At 42.3% G+C, this 27,718-nt stretch overlaps 1 protein-coding gene across 1 annotated transcript; it reads left to right on the top strand.

Annotated features, from left to right (window-relative positions):
- Positions 1 to 871: 871 nt before the first annotated feature.
- SMIM28 (small integral membrane protein 28) lies at positions 872 to 8,602 on the top strand. The gene is made up of 2 exons (XM_050949953.1): positions 872 to 1,148; positions 7,947 to 8,602. Exons 1-2 carry the CDS (start codon positions 1,038 to 1,040, stop codon positions 8,343 to 8,345), a joined length of 510 nt encoding a protein of 169 aa, XP_050805910.1. The 5' UTR covers positions 872 to 1,037; the 3' UTR covers positions 8,346 to 8,602.
- The last annotated feature ends 19,116 nt before the right edge of the window (positions 8,603 to 27,718 follow it).

Genomic DNA, 27,718 nt, shown 5'->3' with positions numbered 1-27,718 from the left:
GTTAGAGAAGAAATATATAAGTGTGTCAGAGCAGGGAATAAAAGCCAGAAATCCTGCCCCCCCGGACCTGTGTTCCCACCTCTAGGCCATGTTCCTTCCTGCCTGTACAACCAAACCTTTCAGGTTACTGAAAGTACATGCAACTGCAGGAGCATGTATTAACAGACCCTCCTTCTACTCAGAATGAAAAAATAACCTGCCCACTTTTCCAAAAAAATAGCCCTCCCTCCACCCATCTCTAGCTAAATATCACCTCAATGAGATGTGAATAAAAAAAAAATCCAGACAATGTGTAAACTAAACTGATTTCAGTCTAAAAAGGAATAAACAAGGGCAGAATTAAGCAGTTATCAGATTTGTTATTATTATTAAAAGTAATCATATATTCTCAGTGACCAAAGCCTTTGCTGGCAAAGATCGCTCACCGGATTTATCATTAACATCTACATTCTAATGCTCCTAAATAATTCAGCAGAGCATTCAGCCTTATGTCCTTGCCTATCTACCCAGAAACCGCTCACTGTTTACTGTGTGTTCCAGCAAAGCTAAAGAGAAAATTTGGCTTGATTTCCCCTCTCCCTCCTTCTTACAAGGTGCATGGAACTTTCTCTCTGGGCATGGGAACTCTTTAAAACACCCCAGAATGATGTTATTTAGATATCTAAATTTAGAAAATTATTTATCCACAAAGAGTCAGGACCATGTGGTAACAGATTCACATGCAAATTCCCCTTTAATAATCCTAGTGCAGGGAACTCTCCAATCAGAACGCTATCCCGTCCCTGATACCTGATGCCAGCTTTTCTGGTAATGTAGGCCACTGAAGCAAATCCAGAGAGATTGAATTGGAACCGAAGAGTAGCATCAGTTCTATTTGGTTGGTTTTTCACTTTTTGCCTCCTCACCACAGGGAAGAATTTATAAAAGGATCATTAGCTAAGAGCCTCCCATCTGATCTGGACTAAGAGGTGAGGGCACTGTTTAAAGCTGTGAGGCAAGGTGGAAAAACTAAGACTGAGTATCAGGTTAATGAAAGCATGAGGTGGCTCTTAGGCAGCAGCTGGAGGAAATTTGGACATGCTGACAGGGGGAACTACGACTGGTTAACTAGTGAACCAGGTGTGCCACTTCTGGAAACCCAGTTGCAGGTCAGTACCCTGGCTTCTCTTTAGGGAATGTTCTTTGGCTTTTTTTGTGAAACGCCTTGGTGTATGTGGCAGTGGTAATGACTGGATGTTGGGACACTAGGATTTATACCAATGGAAACAGAGATAGCATTTGATTACAGAAAGTTGATGCATTTAGCTTGTTTTTCCTCCTACAAAAACACAAATATATTTAAGCTTTAAAACTTGAGAAGGAAAAACCTGCAGGTATAGGCAGCAAAAGAAGTTTCATCTTTAATTTGGAAAGAGTATACACTGCATTCTACATTTTATACTTCCTTTCCTTTGTTTTTAAATATACACGCACACTCTTTGGATCTGATCCCTAGAAGCCCTTCTACAGCTGTTAGTGTGGGTAGTACTCAGCAATGAACTCTTGTTCTCTAAGCTGTACAATGATTACTTCTTAGTGGAGGGAAAATATGTAGGGATGTGGGGGAAGGGAAATGTCTGTCAGAGATGAAAACACAGCCTGCTTTTCTATTGTTGCCTGGTACTGAAAACAGTCTCAGCTTCAAAAGTGCAAGTTTAACCCTGGTTTAATCCACCGACTTACACCAGGAATGAGAGTGAAAGCTGCAGCAAACAGGACACCAAGCACGCTGAAGCAAAATAAAATAAGGAAAGTGGGGTTTTTTTATGGCCCTGAGATTGTAACTAATTCCAGATTAAATTAAACAGAACCAGCCCATTAGTGGCGCTACCAGAACAATAGTAGATGGCAAGATGTTCATCATATTAAACTAATGTCCTTCTGTCAACAGAAGTGACCTGTCATGAAAAATAAAATATAATTTTTTTTGCAACAAACTCACTCCCGTTGTGCTTCCATGCTAACAGTTATATGAATAACTTTGAAAATTGAGATTAACGTTACTCTGCCAACAAAATAATGTTTATAGAGAGATAATTACTATTAATATGATTTTAATATATTACATATTTATATAGATACACAAATGAATATTTCCTGTATCAATTTAACATTCAATAATGCTGTGAAAACTTAAAAAATGCACCTATTAAAAAAAGGTAAAGTTTTCCAAAAGCGCCTAAGTGATTTAGGAGCACAAATCCCAATGATTTCTGATAGGATTTATGTTCCTAACTCAATTTGGAAGTTTTGGAAATTCTACCTTCATGTTTATCATCCGCGCCTCCTTGAAAAATAAACCCATGAATACATTCATCATTCAGTACCTCTCCTATTTAGATTTAAAATAATTCAAATATACTATCCAAGGCTCTGGGTGTCCTAACAAATCATTAACAATATAATAAAATCCCAGCAGCATTTAAAATAATAATTTTAGTAGGAATTCAGCAGCCAGGCATCTCCTTTCCTCCCCTACATCATTCTAGGAAGGACACCTTCTCGTAACTTCCCTTATTAAGTCATCATCTACAATGAGTCCATATGTGGATAGCAACAAGTTTTATTTTATCTAAATAGAGTTGACAATAGAGTTCCTCCTTATGGAAAGGGCATACAACTCATCTGTTCTCTACATTTCATTTCTTTACCAACTAATATGGGTGAAAAGCCCATTCAAACTGACAAGGGTCATGTAACCTGCAAGCTGGCAGTTGTACATACCCAGCATGTTAAAACAAGTACAGGCTGACTTGTAATGAAAGGCTTTACTCCTTATGGTCCTTCCTAGTGTGCAGTTGTTTGAAAATTGACGCTTTCTTTCAGTTCCTAGTAAGATATAAATTAAGAGAGAGAGAATAAATTCCACAGGAAGTTATTTAAAATGCCCAAGTAATTTCATTTATGTTTAAAGCACAATAAACCAGTGGATGCCAATGGAAACATCTAATTTTTGAAGTGTGCGTGTCACAATTTTCTTAGTTTCTTCTTCTCCCCTTCTTTATTACGAAGGTCATTTCTCATGAAAAGACGAGAAGTTCATCTGCTCCTGTTCCTTCTTCCTCGCTCAAAGTCATAATCCTTTGTTTATGATATCATAATATCCAGAACTACTATGTCATCACACACAGAGGCTATCGGCATCATTAGAACAATTTACCAAGGATGATGATGGATCCTTCCTCACTGGCAATTTTTAATAAATAAAAATCAAATCAATCAAGATTGGCTGTTTTCCTAAGAGATATGCCCTAGTTTGGGAAGGCTTGTGTATTACACAGGAGGTCAGGCTAGATGATCACAGTGTTCAGGCATTAGACTCTATGAAATAAAGGGCAAGCAGCAGGAGCAAATGAGTCCAGGAAATGCCATTTTAAATTTTCAGGAGTTTCTCAGTGCATGTTGTTTGCTTTTTCCATTTCACTCGATCTAGGCACTGAAACTTAGTGCTATTTGTTTTTAGACAGTTTCACTTTGTGGTACCCATACACTTGTAGATTTCTGCTATTTTGCTTCTCAGCACTTTGGAGGAAAAATATTTTTAAAAAGGTGATTTTTTTTGTTTAATTGCAGTAAAATATTTCCATTCAAAACTTTTTTCAAATAGAGCTACATGAAATACTTGTCTGTCCCTTTAAGAAGCACAGCCTTCATACCATGCAGCTTTCTTTAGTAGTAATAATAAATAATTTGGGGGAGGGTAATACAGAAAGTCTGTAACAGATAAATCAAATAGTCTCCAAATACTCTTTTCCATGAGACAGGTTTTTAGTATTCAGGTATGCCTATAAGAAATTTACTAACTCTAAATGTTTCTTGGATCAACCTCTCTAGTGTTTACAAAGATAATGTAAAGTGTTTGGCAGGTGGCATATCAAAATAATCTCTCATCTTCTCTATCCCAGACGAAGAGGTAATGTGAATTTTGCCTCAAGTGAGGACTGCAGCACTGGCCTTAGTAATGCACTTTATAAAAAATACTTTTGATAAAAATATCCAAATAATGCATTAGTTACCTAGAACCTGATTCCTCACAACATACTTTCCTTGAGGAGTCATTTGTATCTGTGCAAAGCAAATGCAGAGATGTGAAACGTTACTGAATAGGAATGGTAGTGATTTACACCAGCTTTTCACTAGTGTAACTAACTACACAAAGTGCTAGACAGTTGATAATCTGGTCCTTAACCTCTTGATCAGTTTTGAAAGAGGAATCCATTGTCCCTCCCGCCCTCAAATTCAAAAGAGACAAATCCAGACTGAATCTCTAAATCCAGCTAGTTCATATTTTAGTATCTATATTGAATACACAAAACTACACCAAAATAATATGATGCTTGCAAAGTCAAGCCCCCAAAAGTTGGGAAATGCCAGAAGTAAATTTGCCTGTAAAACCTTAATTCAGCCCCCTTGTGTATGCACACATTATGATAATCTTTTCATGACGTTCACATACTATTTTTCCAGAGGCGTCCTGTCTCATTCAGAGGACAGGATGGACAGTGCTTATTTAATGAGCAGCTAGCTAGTCAATACATTGTTTTCTCATTATTCAGTGTTGCCCCAGGCCCTGTTTACTATAAGCTATTCAAACCTTGCTCTGAAGACGGAATTATTAATTCCTCATAGGCTACTGTATGGTGTTCATCACTACAGTATCTGAGTGCTTTACAAATATGAAAATATATTTTCACAGCCCCCAGGGAGATGAGGGGGTACTACTACAAATGGGGAACTGAGATTAAGATTCAAATCAAAATGTCCCCTAATTTGGGATCTCCCAACCCCAGGCTCTCATGTCAGGCACCCAGAAAATGAGGACACATAATTAGCAACCAGCTGGAAAAAGTTTGGTTTAAGTCAGGGATTCTCAACCTTTTTCTCTTTGAGGCCTCCACAACATGCTATAAAAACTTCTAAGGCCCACCTGTGCCACAACTGTTTCTGCATATAAAAGCCAGGGCCGGTGTTAGGGGGTAGCAAGCAGTGCAAATGCCTAGTGCCCCACACCACACGGGGCCCTGCAAATCTCAGTTGGTCAGGATTCAGCCCTGGGGTGGCAGGACTCGGGGCCTCAGGCTTCAACTAAGACTGCCAACTTTTTAATCAAACAAAACTGAATGCCTCTGCCCCGCCTCACACCACCCCTTTCTCGAGGCCCTGCCCCCACTCGCTCTATCTCCCTCTCCCAATCACTTGCTGTCCCCCACTGTCACTCACTTTCACTGGACTGGGGTTGCAGTGCAGGAGGGGGTGCGGGTCCACCTGGGGGTGTGGGCTCTGGGGTGGGGCCAGGGATGAGGGATTTGGGGTGCAGGAGGGGGCTCCGGGCTGGGGTGCAGGCAGGGCTGGCTCCAGCTTTTTTGCCACCCAAACAACAAAGTTGGGGTGGAGGGAAGGCCCTGATCTTCGTCACTTGGGCAACGGCTCAGCCACACCGCTTCATTCTTCGGCGGCAATTCGGCAGCAGGTCCTTCGCTCTGAGAGGGACTGAGGGACCTGTCGCTGAATTGCCGCTGAAGACCTGGACATGCCGCCCCTTTCCATTGGCCACCCAAAGCACCTGCTTCCTTTGCTGGTGCTGGCCCTGGCTGCAGGGCAGTGTTCCCTCCAATTTTGTATGTCCATGTGTGCAATGAATTTTGTTATGTGCACCAATATGGAGGTGATGTGTGACATATCACCTTCAAATTGGTGCATATAACAAAATTCATGTGGTGGGGGTGGGGCCGAGGGATTCGGGGTGTGGAGGGGGCACAGGGCTGGGGTAGAGGGTTGGGGTGCAGGCTCTGGGATGGGGCTGGAAATGAGGGGTTTGGGGTAGAGGCTGTCCTGAGGCTGGGAGAGAGAGGCTCCCCCATCCCTTTCTCGCCACAGCAGCTTGGGGCTGGGTGAGAGGTGCCTCTCCAAAGCAGCTCTGGCGGGCCTGGGCCAGAGGAGGGGCACCTCTCCTCCCCCCTACGCCTGTGCGGCCCTTGAGAGCTAGCTGTGCAGCTTACAGGGAACATAGGTACAGGATCCTGGCGGCACTTACCATGGCTCCCAGGAAGCAGGTGCCATCCCCAGAGCTCCCATTGGTTGCGGTTCTCAGCCAGTGGGAACTGTGGAGCTGGCACTAAGACCTGGCAGACACTTCCAGGAGCCACGCAGTGCTAGGGAGCCTACCTTAGCTCTGGGACCCTGCTGCACCACAGTCCGGACTTTTAACGAGCCGGTCGGTGGTGCATTGGCGTTCTGGTTGAAAACCAGATGCCTGGCAACCCTAGCTTCAGCCCCTTGTGGTAGGGCTTCAGCTTTCTGCCCTGGGTCCCAGCAAGTCTAATGCCGGCCTTGTTCAGCGGCCGACCTGAAATCTGCTTGTGGCCCCCGCTGGACTCCTGCTAGACAAACACTGTTCTACACGCTCCATTTTGCTGGAGGGAGCCGAAATTTAATTTTACTTTCTTCTGACTTGTTACTTCTTCATGATCACGTATTTGTAACTGAATAATAAAAGGTGGAGGGGTCATGGTACATAGCCACTTGAACACATGAGGTCCTAGTGCAATGCTGTGGCTAAAAGGGCAAACACAATTCTTGGATATATAGGCAGGGGAATGCCAAGTAGGAGGAGGGAGGTAATTTTACCTCTGTATATGGAATTACCAAGACCATTACTGATACACCGCGTCCAGTTCTGGTGTCCACACCTCAAAAAGGACGTTGAAATATTGGAAAGGGTTCAGAAGAGCTACATGAATGATCTGAGGTCTGGAAAATCTGCTTTATAATGAGTCTTAAGGAGCTCAATCTATTTCGTTTATTGAAGGGAAGGTTAAGAGGTGATTTGATCACAACCTGTAAGTACTCACCTAGGGAAGAGATTTCTGATAGCAGATTGGCTTGTGTAGTACCTTTTTCTGCTAGATTAAAGGCCTATGATTGGAAGCTGAAGCTAGATAAATTCAGACTAGAAATAAGGCACAGATCTTTAGCAATGAGGGTAACTAACCATTGGAATAATTTACCTGTGGCTGTGGTGAATTCTCCATCACTTGAAGCCTTAAAATTATGATTGAATGTCTTTCTAAGAGATGTGTCAGCTTGGCAGAAATCGATTTTTTTTTAAATATTTCAACAGTTTAAGCATTTTCCCTAATTTGTAGTCAATTTAAATTTTTGTGGCTGAGTAAAATTACTGGTTTTAAGTATTTTATTTTTCTCAATTTAAATATTTAAATTTTTACACAGTTGTGGGAAATTATGTGAGGGTCAGACAATAGACGAGTGACAATTATTTAATGACAGATTCCGAGATTCAAAAAGTTAAAGCTTTATAACCGTCACACAACTTGTCGACATCATGTCAAAATATACAAAGTAAATATCCTTAAATCAAACTCTAATAAGTTCTCAAGCAGCATTTTTCTTACTTTGCCTGTTTGAAAGTTTTGATCATCAGTGGAAATGTTTTTCCATCAGTTTCTGTGTGTGTATGGTGAACTTGGCGTTTACCAATAAAAATATTATCTTTCCAGGCCTAAAGATAGGTTATAGCTCAAACAGAAGTTATGGGTTTCATGCAGTGGCTGTCTGACCTTTTTCCTTCTGTGGACCACTTCAGAGAGGGCTCTTCCTCTAATCCCCTCCTCCCCCGCCACCAATACTTCAATGATTCCTTCCAGTTCTTGGTTCTCAAAGTGTTTCATTTTGTGGACTACCAGGGAGAGCTCTGCAGACCACTGATCTACAGACTATAGTTTCAGAACAGTTAATATGGAAGACAGGAGATCACCAATAAATAGAAGCAGTGGCATTTGGTGAATGAAGGAGAGGGTATATGTATCCAACAGTTAAAGTAAAAAGGGAGCAAAAAATAAAAGGAGAGACTTCAAGTTAAAGAAGTTTCTTATTTGTTTTAATTACAGAGCAGACATCAGATCAGCTCAACCAAAGACGATGTAGAACCATTTCTGTGCATCATCCTGCCTGCCACCATGCTGCTCTTCCTGGCATTCCTGCTGCTCTTCCTATACCGCCGCTGCCATCGACCCAGCCTCCAGGGGCAGATCTTCAGTATTGATCTCCCAGAGCACCTACCTGAGCGTGATGTGTCCGATTTCCTTTCAGTGCTGCCCTGGAACAGTGAACAGAATTTCCACTACTCCACTCTGCTCCCTGAAGCCACCTTCCTCACTCTAAGCTTGCCTCCATCGTATGAGGAGGCCACTATGAAACCTCCTGTGGGAGAGGCTCACATTGAGTTCTCTCAGGATCCAGTGCCTCCTTATGAAGAGAGTACACACTGGTCAACCAACAGTAAATAAACTTCCTAAGGAGACACCTTTGGCTGAAGCTTACCACCCATCAAGGCATAAACGTGAGACACTAGTCATTAACGTTAGTGACCAAGTTTTCAAACTAGGAAACCAACAAAGTTAATTGAGGAAGGAGCTTGGGTTGATGTGGGATTACTTTAACACATTTAATGATTCAGCATTTCTAACCTCAATTCACAGCAGCAAACACAGTTAAATACCAGGTTGGTGTGGGATGGGAGGAATTGTGGGAATAAAATGAATGATGTACCTCATACATTAACTAAATTGATGGACACTCACTTAGGTTAGAGAGCTGAATCTAGGACGTGAGCTATCAGCTATGAAAGGAGGCAAACTGTGCTGTATATATGCCAATTAATGAAAGGGCTTTTATCACAAAATCTCTTCCTTGGCTTTTTGTTTATTTAGTTTTTGGTAATTTCAGTAACTTAATTTGAAGTATCTGTACTAACAAACTCAGTGATGCAGATCTCAGGAAAAGTGAACAAGAAATGAGGCCTATAAACAGTAGATCAAGATTTTGCAATCTGCCTTTCAGTCCATCAATGAGACTCAGTGTAACAAGCAGAAAGGATCAGATGTGATTCAACCATTTTGGGTTAAGTAGAAACAGACATCATGGCAACTGGTGGCACAGCAGGATATTCATGCAGCTGATAAGCAGATGTGCAGTCCTATAAGTTGTGTGGGGCTGATGGTTTTACTTTGTTTTCTTATTTAAAGCTTAAAAAGAAATCAAACCCTGTAAGCTTTCAGTACTGGACACGAAGTCCAATGTATAAAGATTTAGAAAAAAAATTGGAAAAAAATAAATTAACTGTGAGAAAACTATTTTGTGTTTTAAACAAAACAATACCCATTTCCCCTTAGATCACTAGACAAATGTAAATGTAGCTGTTTAGATACAGATGTAGAATTCAAGGAACTGGAGGCAATATGGATGCAATGGCATTTACTCAGCAACTGTCTAACAACGCTTACAAAAAAATAAAATTAATGTTACTCTGTAACATGTAACTCTACACCATGGAGGAATTTAAGTACTGATTTTTGATCAATTGTGCAGTTACAACAGCACTAAGCCACTTGTGTAGACAGGTCTCAGGGATTATAATATGGCTTCATGAAAACCTTCTATGAATGAGTTATTATGTAGACACTCTTACTGTGAGCAAGAACATAAGATATAGGTTATTTCCCTTACAGAATGCAGTCCACAGGGAATTTGCCTTAAAACATCACACAAAAGTGATCTTAGTGAAAACAAAATGTATGAGAGGAGAAATCACAGTACAAGGAGAGAGTAAGGTGTGCATACATCTCTAGCCTTAGCATTATTCAAATTCATCTAGAGAGGTCCACTTTTAACTAAATTGACTGAAGTAGCAACATGTTTACATCTCTAAAGAACTCAGCCTCTTCACCAAGCTGTTTCTATCTGGTTACTTTACCTTGCTAGTGTCAGAGACCCAGCTTCTGGTTTCACTTCCAGTTGGCCTGTTTATTTGCCAGTGATTTTACACATGATTAAGGGTGACTTGTCATGACAGTTCTCCCCAGGGTGACCAGATGTCCTGATTTTATAGGGACAGTCCTGATGTTGGGTCTTTTTCTTATACAGGCTCCTATTACCCCCCACCCCCGGCCCAATTTTTCACATTTGCTGTCTGGTCACCCTAATTATCTCCCAGAAGGGTATTTATGCAGCTGTCCTCTCCAAAGAGATGAGTGTCATTGTCAATCTCTTGCTCACTGATTATTTTCTCAAATCAATCTTTGGACAAACAGTTTGGGGTTCCTATTTGTTTGTAATCCCATGTATATTTGAAAGATGGACGTTTGTTCAAATTTCAGTGGTGACAAGAGCACATCCAGAATTCAGTTTATTTTTCCTATTTTGGAAAAAAAAGAATGCTTTTTGTATTTTATTCAGAGTTAGCATCTCTCACCCCACCCCAACATAGTGGTATCTGCTTTAGATATTAGTTGGTTCCTGGCTGAAGTTATGCTTAAAGCCATGGCCCCCTTAAGTCAAGTCTCATTTTCCTATAATTTCATTTTAATATTATGCCTACTCGATATCAAGGATTCTAAGTAAATTAACATTGATTTGTCATAATGGGCCTGAATCCAGAAATTCCCAAACTATGGTTCCAATCAAAATCAATACCTCCACCGCAAATGTGAATTAACTCATCTCTAGAATCATATGAAGTTATTTTAGATCAATTCAGCATATGACCTGTCTGAGCCTGTTGGTAGGCAGGTACTCATTTTTAAGTGCTAAATGGTTATTGACCAGTTAGATCACTAAAGAAAACTTATTTTAGGTCACGTTTGAGGACTCAGGCTCATCCAGTTGATTTGTGTCTGACAATGCAGTGAAGTAATAAATATACAGCTAAGCCATGATTTTCAGAACTCCACTGATCAGTAAATCAGATGATTCCAAATTCATTTCTGTTCAACACTTCCAAAGTTATGTAGAAATATACATTTGTTTTTTGAAATTTTTTATAAAATTTTGCAAATTTCTCTCTAGACCACTGTAAAATTGTTATTTACTTATACCCTATATGCAGATTACTTATGCACATTTGTTTGAATTTGGTGAAGTTTGGAGCTCATTAATAATTAGAGAGTCTAAGGAGATATGTGAAATATTTATGGAAGTGAATTCATAGTGATTTGAAAGATAATTATGTACAGTTCTCTCTCCAAAAAGATGCTAGATGCTCTGAATAAGACTCTGCAGCTCTCCCAGTAAGCATTTGCCAGTTATTACAAGGAGAATTAATAACTGGGCCACTGCAGTTCACACAAACGGCCTCCTAAAGCTTGAAGGGCAATCTGTTTCTTGGCCTCTCCACTAAGGCTGCCAACAAGAGTGCAAACAGTGATGTGGATGTGGTTATTTTGAAACTCAAAAGATGCAAACTGGAATAAATAAATTGTACTCAAGTGCTGTATTATTTCCCTTTTACACATGGAGGCTTCACTGCGCAAAGTCTTGTACATGCAAAGTCCTGATCTCCAGTAATACACACAGTTGAAAAGCAATGCAAATTTAGTAACTCTGGGCATAAGAAAGCAAATGAGCTACACTGAAGATCTGCTTTGCACTGTAGGAGCTTATAAACTAAAAACTCTTAAATAAAATTGCTTTATGTTTGCACACTGAGCTGGACCTTGGCACCCATTCTTTGCTGCAAGCTAGCTCATGAATATTCACTAGTACTCTAGCTGTGACTGGCTATACTTTAAACACAGTTCAAGAGATTCCCTTTATAAGTGAAAATTCCTACTATGCTTCTGGTACAGGGCTTTTAAATTTTCACTATTGCTGAGCAGCCTCAAGGCATCAACATTTAATAGGAAGCATTTACAAAAAAAAATTTATCTGGTTTGTAACAAATTGCCAATATGAATATTTATAGCCTTGATCTCAAAGATTAAAGAAAAACCCCACCAAGCAATTATGTCTATAGGGTCATTATTACCATACGGATTGAAGACAGAGCTGTTCAAAACAAAAACATTTTTCTTAGACAAGTACCCTTTTCTTCCCAACACCAGAGTTTTTCCACACAAAAAGTGGGTTTTTTTTAATTCACAAACACCCCCCACAAATCCCATCATTTGACTCAACTGAACAAAAAATGAAATATTAAAAATGTTTTAATTTGGAAAAACTGAAAATAAATGAAACATTTTGATAAAACACATTAAACACACAATTTTTTAAAACCCAACTCTAGGTAAAATTGTTACTGTCATAATAAGAATTGGGGGAGCAGTTCATTGAAAACCATTTATTAATTGAATGGACTCCCTTTTCTGGTCACAAATTATCCATGAACAGGTTGCAATTCCTATGAATGTGTATGTTCACATTTACTCATTGTTCAGTGTGAATGAGTTTCAGCCTATGGAATGCTTGTAAAGGGTCTGGGGTGAGTTATAGCTATTTGCTATTCAGGAGTCACACTCCGTGATTGGTCACATGGTATCATTTCTCTTCCTTGACTGGATGATCATAGCTTTAGTAAAAACAGGAAGAGGGGGGTGAATAAGGATCTTGAGGTTTGATTCTCTCAAGAGGTTCAGAGAAGTACTTGCAGACGAGGGGGGGGGGAAGAAGAGAGAGAGATTTCCCATTAACATTTGTGTAAATAACATCTGAACTTTTTCCATGAATGTTGTGGGAAGTGAATAAAGTGTGTGAGAGAAATGGTCAAAATAAATTTATTTTCCTGCACTACTTACTCAGCTCCAGTTCTAATCTAATACAGAGCTTGTTGTCAAAAATAAAATAGTGGAAAACAAAAAGACAGGCCTGTAATACTCAAAGTCAAACAAGACATCCCAGTATGTAAGTCATTACTGCATTACTTTGTCTCTTTGGCTGTTCTTAAGAGTCCAGGATGTATCTTTTTTCCTTTAATGCCCATCTCAGAACCTGCAGCCATTTTTTCCACTTTGCTTTTTCCATATTTAAATCCACCACCCTTGAGAAACAAGGGCCATAATTCTTCCAGGCGGGGGGGTGGGGGTGGGGGAAAGGATATGGAGTCTCTCTCCAAAGCCTTCACTACCTCTCCTTGAATATGGGGCAGGTTCAGACTTGCATCTCTCCACCAATCCTTTGGTGTGCTTCTGGTGAAGCAACTGCTGCACAACACAATTGCAAACCTACTTCTTATAGTGGAGTTCTGTGTTTTCATGCACTAGGGGTGAATCCATTCCTCAAAGCATCATTACCAGCCATCTAGCATCCTAATGCATCCTAACAGGAAGAAGGATATGCACAAGGATGAAAAATATTAGAGAACAAGCCAGTCCAGAGGCAACCTTCTTATAAACCTGCTTCCCGCATCCCACCCCTAGATTCTCATTCTATTTAATTCACTTTTATGTCTGATACAAAAGAGTAATACAAGGGAAACAATAATTCTGTATGTTGACTGTGCCTACCTTTCAAAACAAAAGCATAAAATATGCAACATGTCATCTTCTAGCCATAATCTGGAATATCTGTTTTTCATTACAAAGTGCTTTGCATGCAACAAGTTATTACCACGTTCAATGGATACTGCCAAGTTCAGAGCCACTTCTGAAAACTCGTTTCTTCACCTATGCACCATGCAATCATTTCAATTATTAAAGCAAAGTTATTTTAAAACTAATAGATCTTTGTATGGTGGAAAGGGGTAGTTTTAAATGGCTAGATGCTGTCATGGACCAGCACATGGACAGGCATGCTAAGTGGTCAGAGCTGAAGGCAGGAATCAGTCAGAAATTGAGCAGAGGAGCAAATCAGGGAACAAGACAAGCACAGGAGAGGCATTAAGTGTTGAGCAGCCACTGGCCAAGTGATATTGCTGAGTTTAAAAGCAGTTCCACCGCTCAAGTCGGTCAATCAGGCTATCTGATTGATTAGGGATTGCAGCTGAGGTTAGTCAGCTGATCCCAGGCCCAGCTGCAGGCCCTCTTTCCTGATAGAGGACACGTAATTTTATTTTTTTTTAAAGATTAAGTATTTTTAGTGCAGATAAACAAGAAGTGGTAGAGTAGTTCTTACTGATTGTTTCTCTCACTGCCAACTCAAGATGTGGCTCCCACTATTTAGTCCCAGGTGTTTTTACATACCTTAGGAAACACCATGATCAGGACCAAGCAAAATCACCACAATTCTTAAAGGAACAACATGAAAACAAACAAGACAACACAAATGACAGAATACAAGTGATAAGCTTGTTAGTTCCGTTAGTCTTTTTTGTATGTTTTTCTGTGGACATTTTTAAAATAGAGATTATACCCTTGACAGTGAACCTGCCTTTGGTGGGTCATTTTTCTCTTGGTAAGTTAAGGTAAAGTATATTGTTTCCCAAAATTACCATGAATTCAGTTTTAGTATCTCATTAGATATTTAAAACAGTTTATATATGGCAAAATAATTTGTTTAAGGGCAAGTAAAGCCTGTCTCGTTAATAACCTAAACTGTATATAATTGGGCAAAGTAAGCAACCTAACCTAAATCCTATGAAGTGAAAGAAAATATTGAAATTAGTTACTTACAAGAAGCCATTTAGGGAGTTGTCTTAAAACAGACTATTCAGAACCATGTCCAATTAAATCCCACTGTTCTTCTGTTTACCAATGTTTAGCTTCGGTCTCCTCTTCAGGAAGACATGGTCAAAACATATGGCGATTAGCAGAAGAAACTGTTAATCTTTTAAATGGACACAGCATTTCAGTATTCCAATAAAAACAAGAGCTATAAATCCAATCCCTTGGCAGTGTCTTAGTTAATGTTCTCTCACTAACGCATGCTGAAGTTTTGGGGAAGTTTATCCTTGTCTGTCAGTGGCAGCTTGCTCATAGAGATGGATGGACACACGCTCACTTCGGAGTCTTGTATATACTCACATTTTCATTAAATTATTAGAAAAACATTTTCAGGTTTGTTTAGATTCAAGCTAGTTGCTGTCACTCTCTCACTGGCTCCCTGTTTTCATGGGTAATCCTTAGGAGCCTCCTCATCTTATGAGCACATAGTTCATTAACGGACATTTCTTTAATTGCCTTCGTTTTAACTCTTTCTATTCAGTCCAGTCTCAAATATTTTTTCAATTTTATTGGCAACTGACAGATAATGAAATTCTGTTTTCAAAAAGTACAAACACACTCTTTCACAAAAAACAGTTTTTTTAAATTAAATAATTCTTAGAAAGTTTTTAGGTTAATTTGTGACTATACAACAACAGTTTTTGGAACAATAGTTTCTCTTGTCTTCCTAGTTGGGTAAAGGTTTACTTGCACACTCTTAGTAATTATTTTATTCCTCATTAATATAAATATTCTATTCTTAAATTAATTACTGAAGAAAGAAGCCATTTAGCAAGGTTAGTAGGTACATAAAGCATTTTACTATTTATATAGTAATGATATTAGGAGTTTTCATTTAGCTAATGTATTCGCAAATCTGCATTTAACAAAGGCGTTTGTCATTTCAACATTTAAGAGTCAAAACATTTTAGCCTGCCATTGTGTTGTCTAGTTCTTGTGCCATTTCTGTTTTTAAAATAAGTTAGACGCTCTTAATATTATTGTTGATATTATCTCTACACTGCCTAATTCCCCTTAAATCTGATCCTACATTTGGGTCTTGGCCTGCCTTCTTTATAAAGGCAGATGCAAAATAAGCTTTATTAAGTTAATCTCAGGGGGTCCTTATCCTCTGCTCCCAATTCCTTGTCATTCTTAAGCAGGCTGATCCTTTCCTGTAATATTTGTCTGCTGCATAGTTGCTTGAGAAGTATTTTAGAGCTATTATTGCTTCACCAGATAGTTTTATTGTATTTCTAGATCTGTCAGCATTTCCACTGGAGCCCTCTAGTTGCATGATTTTATGGCTCACCTTTCTGACCTCCCCCAGCTTAAGACTTGATAGTTTACAAGATACACAATGGAAGAAAGTGCCTTTCACCTTTAAGACACTGGTTTGAATGTTGCCTGGTAGAGATGAGGAGGTTTCCCACCCTGCCTCAGTGCAGCTCAGATTAGTAAAGAGCTATGGCAGTTCCCTGATCCTCAGCCACACAACCTTGGTACAAGTTTAAAGCTGCTTTGATGCAGCTCTAATTTACACCACAGGAGTGAAGTCTCCCAGGGACCCCCCCACCAGTGGAAGATCAGGGCACCCCACTCATCCTGGACATGCCTCTTTCTCATCTTATGCCAGGAGCATGAAGGGTGGCTGATGCAAGAGGCAGCAGAGACATTTCTACCAGCTTTATGTCAGCAGATAGTTCCTGTACACAAGGGAAATTCTCACTAGTTATTTCCAGCTGCTTTAAGGCCACTTTAAAGTGGCCTCAGTAACTGGAGAATCCAGCACCAAAAGTCATCACTCTTACTCCTTCCTAGCGAAAGAGAAGTGTGGAAAGTTTACACTGCCATTCCCTTTGTTGTAAGATACACAGGAGACTTCACTTTCCAGAATAATCTTTCAGCATCATACAGGAGTTCTAAATTCACCACCCACCCTTAATACACTGTCCCAGTTTCTGAAAGTCAGGGCGATTTCTATTCCAGGAATATTTCCTTGGTGGGAAAGAAATAAGTTGACATAAGTACACAGGAACTTTAAAAACCAAACACACACACACACACACACCAGTGAGGGTAATTAACCATTGGAACAACTTATCAGGAGCGGTGGGACATTCTCCAGCACTCAAAGCCTATAAAGCAAGACTGGATTTTTATCCTAAAAGATATGCTCTGGCTCAAATTATGGCTTGATGCAGAAATTATTGGATGAAGTTCTGTGGCCTGTGTTATTCAGGAGGTCAGAGCAGAGGATTAAGAGAGTCCATTCTGACCTTAAATATCTACTATTCTTACCTAATTTATTTACAACAGGTACACATCCTTGAACTGAGACATCAGATGCCAAAGACAAGTACCACTTATAAGTCACAGATAATTCAAGAATTCAAGCAGGCAGCTCTGTGCGTTCAAACCTTCAGCTAGCATATTTCTCTCATAAACATTGTCCAAGTTGCTCCATGACTATTTTTACTACTCCAAAACCACATTAAATCTTTTGTTATGACCAGGTACTTGGACTGTTACTCAGAAAATCCCTCATCCATCAATGTCTCAGTCAAAAAAATCATAGAGCTGGGGGCCAAAGCATTGGACAGGTGTAACACAAAAAGCTCACTTGAGTTTTCTACAGTTCTTCCTCATGCATAATATTAGGCCAATTTGAGGTCATTTGACAAAGGTATTCCTGAGCTACAGCCCCTTCCAAACACAAAATTAAAACAAACAAAAAAAAACCCCAACCAACCAACCAAAAAAAAAAAAGTTTCCTTTTGCTGTCTCGTACTGTTAAACTGAGGGGTACTAATGACTGAATGAGTCACAGACTTCTTGGTGCCTTTGAATTAACCATTCAATTAAGGATAAGTAGGGCCCTACCAAATTCACAGTCCATGTTGGTCAATTTCAGAGTCCTATGACTTTAAAAATTATAAATTTCATGATTTCAGCTACTTAAATCTGAAATTTTATGGTGTAATTGTAAGAAGTTGTGTGGGGATGGTCTGCAAGGTTATTGTAAGGGGGGTTGCAGTACTGCTACCTTTTCTTCCTCATTGCTGCAGGTTGCAGCATTCCCTTCAGAGCTGGGCAGCTGGAGAGCAGAGACTGCTAGCTCAGAACCCAGCTCTGAAGGCAGAGTTGCCGCCAACAGCCAGGGCCGGCTCCGGGCACTAGCACGGCAGGCAGCTGCTTGGGGCGGCCAAGGGGAAGGGGCAGCACATCCAGCTCTTCAGTGGCAATTCGGCGGCGGGTCCCTCAGTCCCTATCAGAGGGAAGGACCTGCCGCCGAATTGCCATAGAAGAACAAAGCGGTGCAAAGTGCTGCCAATCGCAATTTGTTTTCCCCTCCCCCGCCACTTGGGGCAGCAAAAACTCTGGAGCCAGCTCTTCCAGCAGCAGCACAGAAGTAAGCCCACGTCCAGACTAACCCGCAGCATCGGCGGGTTAAAATCGATTGCTCGGGGATCAATATATCGCGTCTAGTCTGGACGCGATGTATCGATCCCCGAGCGCGCTTACATCGATTCCGGAACTCCATCAACCCGAACGGAGTTCCGGAATCGACAGGGAGAGCCGCAGACATCGATGCCGCGCCGTCCAGACGGGTGAGTACCTCGATTTTAGAAATTCGACTTCAGCTACGTATCTAAAATCGATTTTAAAACCGTAGTCTGGACGTGGCCTAAGGGTGGCATGGTATGGGATTGCCTCCTCTATTTCTATACTGCTGCCTGCAGAGCTGGGCCCTCAGTCAGCAACTGCAACCCTCCGGCCACCCATCTCAAAAGGCAGTAACACCGCCTTCAGAGCTGGGCGCCCGGCCACCAGTCACTGCTCTCTGGCCAGCCAGCTCTGAAGGTAGCACAGAAATAAGGTGGCAATACCATGATTCCCCTAAAATAACTTTGCGACCCCCTTGCAACTCCCTTTTGGGTCAGGACCCCCAATTTGAGAAATGCTGGTCTCGCCCATGAAATCTGTATAGTCTAGGGTAAAAGCACATAAAAAACCAGTTTTCATGGGGGTGGGGGAGGGGGGAGAAGAGATCAGATTTAATGGTCTGTGACGCATTTTTCATGCCTGTGAATTTGGTAGGGCCCTAAGGGTAAGTTAATGACAAGCCCCCACCTAAGACAAAAGGAATTTTGCAATGAGTGATCAGAATTTGCTACAATTTGTGAGTCGTGAGTGGCTGTTTTAGACTATGTACACACTACAGCTTAGGTTGGTAGAAAAGTTACGTCGCTCAGGGTTGTGAATAAGGCCACGTCTACACTAGTGAATTTACAGCGGCACAGATGCAACACTGTAAGATTACTTGTGTAGCCACGTTATGGCAACCGGAGCTCTCCCATCGACATAATAAAACCACCACAATGAGCGGAGAAGGTCTCTCACTGACATAGCACCTTACACTAGTGCTTATGCTGGCAAAACTTATGTTGCTCCGGGGAGGTGTTTTTTCACACCCCAGAGTGACATACATGTTGCCAACATAAGTGGTAATGTAGACATAGCCTTAGCCACCCCGAGCAACTTAAGTTACATCAATTTAAGTGCCAGTGTGGACAGCACTATGTCAATGGGAGAGCTTCTCCTGCTGACATAGCTACCTTCACTCATGACAAGAGCGCTCTCTCTCATTGGCTTAGAGCATTTGCACTGCAAGATCTGTAGTGTAGCTGTAGCCTTAGTAATCAAAGTCTTTTGGGGAAAGAATTAGACATGTGAATGCTTCCTGGAAGGAAAAGATTTAAGGGGGTTGAGAAGTAAGGTATTAGGGAGAGAGGAGTTTGGGGCTGAAGTGAGGGGGGGGATAGATGGTAGGGGCTCTGGTGAGGGAGGCATAGCAACCCCCATTTTTCCAGTGCACCCCAACAGCCTTGCAGCCCAACCTCTGGCACCCACAGCTCTGCCAATGCAGCCCAAAACTGCATGAAAGCTGTGTGTTGGAAGAATATTAATTAGCGAACTTGGGCGGGTTTTAATGGATGGCCAGAAAATGCATCTTGTGTGGCTGTGACCAAATGCATCCTCTGTTTGCACCCTACATACCACTGTTATAATCTTTGTACAAAATATGCCTTGTGAGGTATCACTTGAAAACTAATAACTCACTGGTCAATAATATCATGGTGATATGTGCATAGTAACGTTATATGTAAAGCTATGAACATAAGCTGAAGTCATGACTGAAGTGTGTTTACCAGACAAGATTGGGTAAACCTGTTTCTCAAAAGACAAAAGGACAAACTGACACCTCTGCCAGGTGTCAAAGGTGATGAGCAATCACCTGTCAAATGGCCATTCTTTGACAAGGAATGGGGGTAGGAACAGATAGCGTTGCATTTTAGCAAACACCATAGAACTCTTTCATCCCCAGTCTACCTGTCTCTGTCTTCACAGAGACAATGAAATGTATCTAGGGGGCGACCCTCAGGAAAATGTATTTCAAATGGTGACTGAACTATAAAAGGCGAGGGGCAAAAACACTGCAAGGTATCACTACCTACCCACATAAGATGAAAACAGAAACAGCTCAAGCACTTTTAGGAGCAGATCCTGGCCCGAGAATTTGGTCAGCAATATTACTGGGAACATGTGGTAAGGGATTTCACCTTGAACCAAGTCTATCTTGGTTAAGTTTTAGTAGTGGGAAGCATTTTATCTGTATTTCTCTTGTAACTATTTCTGACTTTAATACCTTATAATGGTACTCAAATTTTATCTCCGTATAATTAAACAAACTTGTTTTATTTTTTAAATCAAAACAAACTCTCCTGGATTGGTAAACTGGTTAAAAGATAGGAAACAAAGGGTAAGAATAAATGATCAGTTTTCAGAATGGAGAGAGGTAAATAGTGGTGTCCTCTAGGGGTCTGTACTGGGACCAGTCCTATTCAACATATTCATAAATGAGCTGGAAAAAAGGGTAAAACAGATGGGTGACAATATTTGCAAATGATACAAAACTACTCAAGACAGTTGGTGTGGAGAAAGTAAATAAGGAAGTGTTATTTACTCTCTCTCATAACACGAGCTAGGAGTCACCAAATGAAATTAATAGGCAGCAGGTTTAAGACAAACAAAAGGAGGTATTTCTTCATACAACGCACAGTCAGACTGTGGAATTCCTTGCTAGAGGATGTTGTGAAGGCCAAGACTATAACATGGTTAAAAAAAGAAACACCACTAAATAAGTTCATGGAGGATACATCCATCAGTGGCGATTAGGCAGGATGGGTATGCATGGTGTCCCTAGCCTCCTTTTGCCAGAAGTTAGGAATGGGCAACAAGGGATGGATCACTTGATGATTACCTGTTCTGTTCATTCCCTCTACGGCACCTGGCATTGGTCACTGTTGGAAGACAGGATACTGGGCTAGATGGACCTTTGGTCTGACCCAGTATGGCTGTTCTTATGTACTTACTCCAGTGTTGAGAACTGAGTGGGTAACTCCATTTTGGGTAGCAAACTGTTGTATATTGATCCCCATTAAGAGGGACAACAGACGTAACATATCTCAATATTCCAAGAGAAGGTTGGACAGTGCAGAGCACATGTTTTGGTGAAAAATCCAGGACTGGATTCAGGTCCCTCTGCAAGTGGTTCCTAAGGCTGGTGGATGCCAGAATGTGACTGATGTGTGGCTGGCAGGCTGCAGCTATACACAAACACTCCGGGTTTAACCTGCATACTAGAAGGATGTTTATGAGTGGCCTAGGTGGCAGCTACAGCAGCAAAGCATTGTGAGGCATCTGAGTTTGCAGCATGGGGGTGACAGTCCCTCACTGGTTTGGATTACACATCAGAATGTCATAATAGCATAGAAACATTACAAGCTCCGACATCTCACTGTTTCTCAGAGATGGGGAACATCTACTGGACCGGGGTCAGAGGAGATCTCTCTCAAAAACATAAAATTGTCAGTGTTTTGGAACTGAAACTCAATCGGATTCCTCTCACCAGCCCTGCCACAAACTCCACCCTGCAACCATTCTGAAACACAACTAGAAACAATATTCCACTGTGACATAGTCGTCCTTGACTCCAGGCATTGCATGCGAGTCAGGTCATAGGAGGGAAGGAACATCAACAGAAATATTTGTGTCATAGGGAGTGAAGACCACAAGGAGATGTGTTCCCTGCTTATGGTGGGGGGCCTGTGTACAGTAGAGGGTAGGGGGAAATAAATTGAACGTGTCAGGGGCATGGCTGGGGAAGTGCGCCAAAGTAGACTGGTATGATGTAGCTGATGTGTGTGGGGAGAGGGAGGATGGTGGACTCAGGATGCTAAGTGTGGGACATGATATATGTACAACTGCCTAAATGACTACTAACACCTGCCAACAAAATATACACACATACACATATAAAGCCACTGAATTTTCTCATGGTTCTGTTCCTGTGTGGGTGTAATATTACACACACACAGGAACAGAACCACGAGGAAATACAGTGGCAAACAAAAACAAAAAAAGCCCTACACTGACAGAGTCAACTACAGTTGATGGAAGGTCATTCCCGTTTAGAATGTGAGCAAAACTCAAACTTCTAAAAACCAGAAAGTATAACTAACTCTGTCCTCTTTCAGCAGTGCCCCAACACGCTCTGTTAACACATATACCTTGTACATTTCAGCAACTGTGGGGCTGGCAAAGTAAAGCTCTTCCCCTCCTTTTATAAACCATTAGCTGGAATCCTCTTGGTGAGAGCAAACACAAATAAAAGGACACAATGGAGTTGTAGAGAAAGGTTGCCCATGCCACTTTTCCTCTACCCTCTTAAAGCAATGCCTCAATAAACACACATGCCCATGAGCCCTTAGCATGATAAGATTCAGGAGGTTCTAGATACTCGCATACACTCATTTGGCCAACTCCCCAGAAAGAATACCATACATGTTCAATTTAAGAACCACTTCACAGTTACAGCTCCCTTACCTTGAGGGTATGGGTCAAGCTGTCTGGAGTGACTCACATGTGCGTACCAACCTCAGGACAGACTGTTAAGCAGCAGGACACAAACCCCAAACTGTCTATGAGCTCTATATTTAGATTTCACCAACTAAACATAAAGGGTGAACTCCTCAAGCACCTTAACTGCCTAAACATGGAGTCACAGACAGTCCCTGTGACACTCTGTACCTCAAATAACCACTCTGGGACCCCCATATCTACCACTTTGATATTATGGTATGTACAAAGTATGCCTTGTGAGATATCATTTTAAAAGTCTCGATCTGCTATATATTAAAACCCTGTTGGATTGTATGTGAAGTTATGATGTATTGCTATATGTATTACTGAAATATGTTATGAGGTTGGGAGACGCCCACAGCCAACCTTTCAATTGCAATGAAGGACCAGGCGTATACGTGCTTATGGCCTATTAAAGAGAATCCAGAGACTTCTCAGAAAGAGCGCATGTATGCACTGGAGACTGCTCGACCAAGAGGGACTGCCTGATCCCCACATCACAGCAAAGAACTTTCCAGCAAGAAAATATAAAAAAAGAGGGGAAGTGACATTGTGACTTGGCCACTCTCCCAACTCAACACCTGGAAGGTACATCTGGAAGAAAATGACTCTGAACTGTGAAAGAGTGGTCCCAGGCTGAAAAGGAAATCCAGTCTGTGTATTGAATATCTGTGACCTGCTTACACCATCTGTCAGCAGGGCCGGTGCAAGGATATTTTGCGCCCTCCCTCTACCCCTCCCCCTCCCCGAGCATCACTTATTACAAACTTTCAAAAATGAATACAGTGGAGTCACATGTTATGCGGGGGTTAGGTTCCAAGGTCAGCGCATAAGAGGAAAATCATGTACAGTGAAAATTACCATGTAGTACAGTACACAGTATACACTAGAACAGGGGTCCTCAACCTACAGCACGTGTGCCAAAGGTGCCACATGAGCCCATTTTTTTTTTTTTTTAAATAGTAGGCTGCGGGTCCCAGCTGCCACCAAGCCCACTGCCAGCCTGGGGCTCCGTTCACTCAGCCGGCAGCATGCTGAGCGGGGCTGGCAGCAGGCTGGCGACTGGGATCCCGGCTGGCAGGAGCCAGGGTATGGAACCCCAGACTGGCAGCTGGGGTCCCAGCCCCACTCAGCCCGCGGCCAGCCGGCAGCGTCACTCAGCCTCCTGGCAGCCTGGATGAACAGTCTAAGGTTCCGTTCACCCAGGGTTCCGTCTGCCGGCCTGGGGTTCCATTCTTGTCCTCTGATCTCCTACAATGGTTTGCCTGGTGTCTCTGGGCCTTCTTTTGTTGGATGAGATATACTAGTTTACCACAGCAGGTGTTTTTGTACTTACTTGTTAATGCTTCTCTCCTGCCTGGTGGCTTTACAGTTTTAGAACAACCCAACACTTAAGTATTATCTCATACAGATATTATAAATTATCAATGCATGCAGCAATTTACAAGCATTTCATAAAGTCTAAACATTAAACACATTTGCATAAATGATATTTTAAAACTGTCACACACCTGAAAGTATTCCACACATGCAGTTATATCACAAACATACCTTTACAAAGCAGGGCCAATGACTGCCTCCACTGCCTTGTACAGGTACACGTAACACTGGAGCGTATGCAGATAATTCCCATTGGCTCCTACCAGCTTCAGGGGAACAGAGGGAAGGCACCATGGTCAACTTTAATTTTGTTAGCTGAATTTCTCTGATGGAATGGCTTGTAAAAGAGGTGGTGAAGAGTTCTTACATTTCAGCAACTTGGGGTTGGCAGAGTAAAGGTGTGTGTATTAATGGGGAATATGGGGGTAGTGCTGAAAGAGGGCAGAGTTAAAGATGTATGTGCAACCTTACTCTGCATTTCTTGTTTCAGTTTAGCTCAGCTCAACCATCTGCAAGGGGATGACATATCACCAAGCAACCTTAACTCTACATTTAACGTAGGTAGTGGCAGGCAGGTTGCCATTGAATATATAATACTGTAGTGCTTATCCAAGGTTCTGCCTTCAGACTTCTGGAGAACGAAGCTCTCTCAATATTAATAGCTCAGTCTTCTTGTAAGGGTAAGGTAGCAATTGAGTCTCTAGGTCCATTCAGTCTTTGGCTGATCTGCTGAGAATTCCAGAAAGGCTGCCAGTGCCCTGCCCACTGGGGTAGTGGGGTTTGTCTGTCTACTGGAAAGTAGACAGAAGAGACACCATCACAATTACCTGATATAAGCACACACTATTTTAAAGTTATTCTTCTTTCTTTCTTCCTGTTGATAACTAGCTAATATTGGATAAGCACAGGAGAAATACTCTTATAATAATAAACTAGTATTCTACACTGCTATAGCACCTTCCATCTGTGATCTTAACGCACCTTATAAACATTAACAAATCAAACCTCACCCCACCTGTATATTAGGCATAACTGTTTCAGTTTTAAAGGTATGCAAAGAGGCAGAGAAATTAAGATCCAAATTTCCCACTAGTTTGACTACCTCTTCTTTTGAATGCCCAATTTGAGACACTTAAGGTTGGATTTCCAGCGGTGCTAAACACTAAGCTCCTCACGGACCTCTTTACCCCATATCTGCGTCTTCAACACAGCCTCCTTAAAAAGTTATATCCCCATTTAATAAACAAAACTATCAAAGAATTTTTCATAAGTTACAGTAACATTGTCCAACTATGCACAAACATTTCCTTTAGGAACAGTGTAACCTTTCCCAACCAATACTTGCCCACAGAACTTGTTACATGTGCAGCAAAATAAATGTATATAATAATACAAGTATTATTACGAATAAATGTCAGTATCTATTAAAGTAATAACCTTGACAAAAAAATACATGTTGTCTGTACCAAGGCGCAATAACCTGACCAACCATATTAAATCTTTGCCTATGTATCTATAGAAGTGAGATTGTCCTGAAAGAGCTACTGATGCCAAACATTCCACTCTGTGCTTAAAGAATGTGCATTTATTAGGCTACACTGTACATTTTACTACAGTGTCTTTCTTCAACATGTTTGTCTGAGGTAACATACAAGCCAAGAGAATAAAGCCACATGAAGAGTAGTCCATTTTTTCCTCAGTTTACATCTGATCCCAAGAGAAGGGAGAGCTATATCAATCATTGTTTTCAATGTATAAATTAATCCTTCTGAAACGGGTGAGGTGGGCCTTACATAACGCTTCTTAGTTAATTCCCAGAAAAACATTAGAGATAATACCTGAACATAAATCTTGATTGACAACCATGAAAGTATGCTGACGAAAGCTATGATGAACTAAATATAAAACATTAAGTTCATTCTTAGGCCAGTTCACCCTTTGACTTCAGTGAGGTTATAACTAGAATTAATTTGGCTTTAGCTTAATACATCATTTTGGTGAGATTTTAAAAGCAGGAGACTCAAAGTAATGGTTCAACAACAGCGGGTTCCATGCACATACATAACCTCAAATACTATTCATGTGTTTAAAATCTTTCATTATCAAGATAGTATTCTGCAATTCTATACCACCTTCCATCAAACTCAAAGTATTTTATTGGAATTAATTTAGCCTCTCAGCATCCCTGTAAATTACGAAGGTATAATCTTGTGTTTTACACTAGATCAAAGAGAGCCAGCAAGCCCTATTCTAAGAATTTTGGTTTCCCTTCCCTAAACATAGCAGCTGTTGTAACATGCTGAAACTGTAGGGTTTATTTATACATCATTTTAGAAATGTTCTTCCTCTTATCATTACCTTTAGCCTTGCCTGAGAGAGGGATTCCCCCTTCCAAACCACCATATATGAGTTAGCTAGCTCTTCCATAGGAGAGACCAGGGACATGCACAACATGGGCAAACAGTGCCTCCCCCCCCACAAAAAAATCAGCTCCCTCCCACACTCCCAATCCCTTGGCTCCACTCCAAAGCCCCCTCCTACACCTCCAAGCCCTACCCAAGAGCCCACACCCTCTGATACCCCAACCCCGTGCCCCAGCCACGTGAGAGTGAGGGAGGGTGGGGGAAGAGGAACTGTAGTGGGTGGTGGGGCAGCGCTAGGGTGTTCGGTTTTGTGCAACGAGAAAGTTGGCAACCTTAGGCAGCAGGTCCCTGGGAGAGATGTGTACAGATACAAATTGGTGTTCCTAAGTGATGTAGTATCTGCCCAAATCTCACTCATTTGGGATGAACATGAAGGGACCTGGAACGCCTAAATAGCCAATAATGTCTAATTCTTATTTGAAAGGCTGCCATAGAGGCCATTAAGGCCTTTTTACATTACAGTCAGAAGGGTGCCCAGCCTGGGGGGGGGGGGGGTGGAAGGTCTATGGGGACTTGTATCAGAGGGGTAGCCCTGCTAGTCTGGATCTGTAAAAGCAGCAAAGAATCCTGTGGCACCTTATAGACTAACAGACGTTATGGGGACTTGCTTTTGAGAGCTCACCGGGAGTGATTTCCAATGACGGTCATGGCGCTAGAGGACCCCACACGCCCAGTCTCGCCGCAACAGGCGCAGCTCTGCAGAAGCGCCAGCCCGGCTCGGAAACGCTCCCGTGACTAATGCTCGGGGTAACCCCAACAGGTGGCCTGTTTCCGCGCACGGTAGCAAAGCCGCCGTTTAATCTCTCGCCCTGCTGCAGCGAGGGGGCATTGCGCTGTGCGAGTCAGGCTCCTTTACAGCCCATCACCCCCCCGGGCCCGCCCTCTCCCCATTTCATAACACGTCCAGTGACTGGCAGGTGCTGCACGGCCCCGCGGGGAGGGACAGAGCGGGGTAGCACGGCCACTTCCACTCCTTTTGGCCCGGCCCTTGGACCCACCCCGGCTGATCTCCGTGCAGGCCGGAGCTTGCATAACTCCGAGCCACCGCTCACGAGGCGGCCTGGAGCAGCAGGGCAGAAAACTGCTGGAGCCCCCCGGGGAGCGTCTCCTGTGCGACCCCCGGGCGGCGCAGCGCGCATCACTTAGGGAAGGGCCTTTCGGAGCTGCTCCCGGGGCCGCCAGCCGCCTGCACTGCACGGGTGGGCCGGCGGGCCAAGGGGCCGGGGCGAGGGGCCGACCCCGCGGTGCGGTGGGTGTGCCCAGCTTCCAGGGGTTATGAAACCTCGCCGCCTGGCCCGCCCGCAAGCAGCTGGCAGGCTGCGGCAGACGGGGGAGCCCGCTGGGGAAGGACAGGGGGCACATTTGGGTGAAAGCCGCTGAGGCAGGTGAGGAAGAAAGATGGTGCTGGCCCGGCCCGGCCGGTCCCCGGAATGGGGTGGGGTGGGGGGGGGGGGGAAGAGG

The sequence above is a fragment of the Gopherus flavomarginatus genome, chromosome 4 (assembly GCF_025201925.1).
Source record: "Gopherus flavomarginatus isolate rGopFla2 chromosome 4, rGopFla2.mat.asm, whole genome shotgun sequence".
NCBI lineage: Eukaryota > Metazoa > Chordata > Testudines > Testudinidae > Gopherus > Gopherus flavomarginatus.
Note: the sequence above shows the minus strand (reverse complement) of the source record. Positions and strands in the feature narration are given on the sequence as shown.

Excerpts from the sequence above, each read along its gene's own strand:
- SMIM28 (XM_050949953.1), top strand. The coding sequence starts at position 1,038 with ATGAGGTGGCTCTTAGGCAGCAGCTGGAGGAAATTTGGACATGCTGAC. Across the intron at positions 1,149-7,946 it reads TTCTGGAAACCCAGTTGCAG|AGCAGACATCAGATCAGCTC; the intron begins GTCAGTACCCTG and ends TTTTAATTACAG.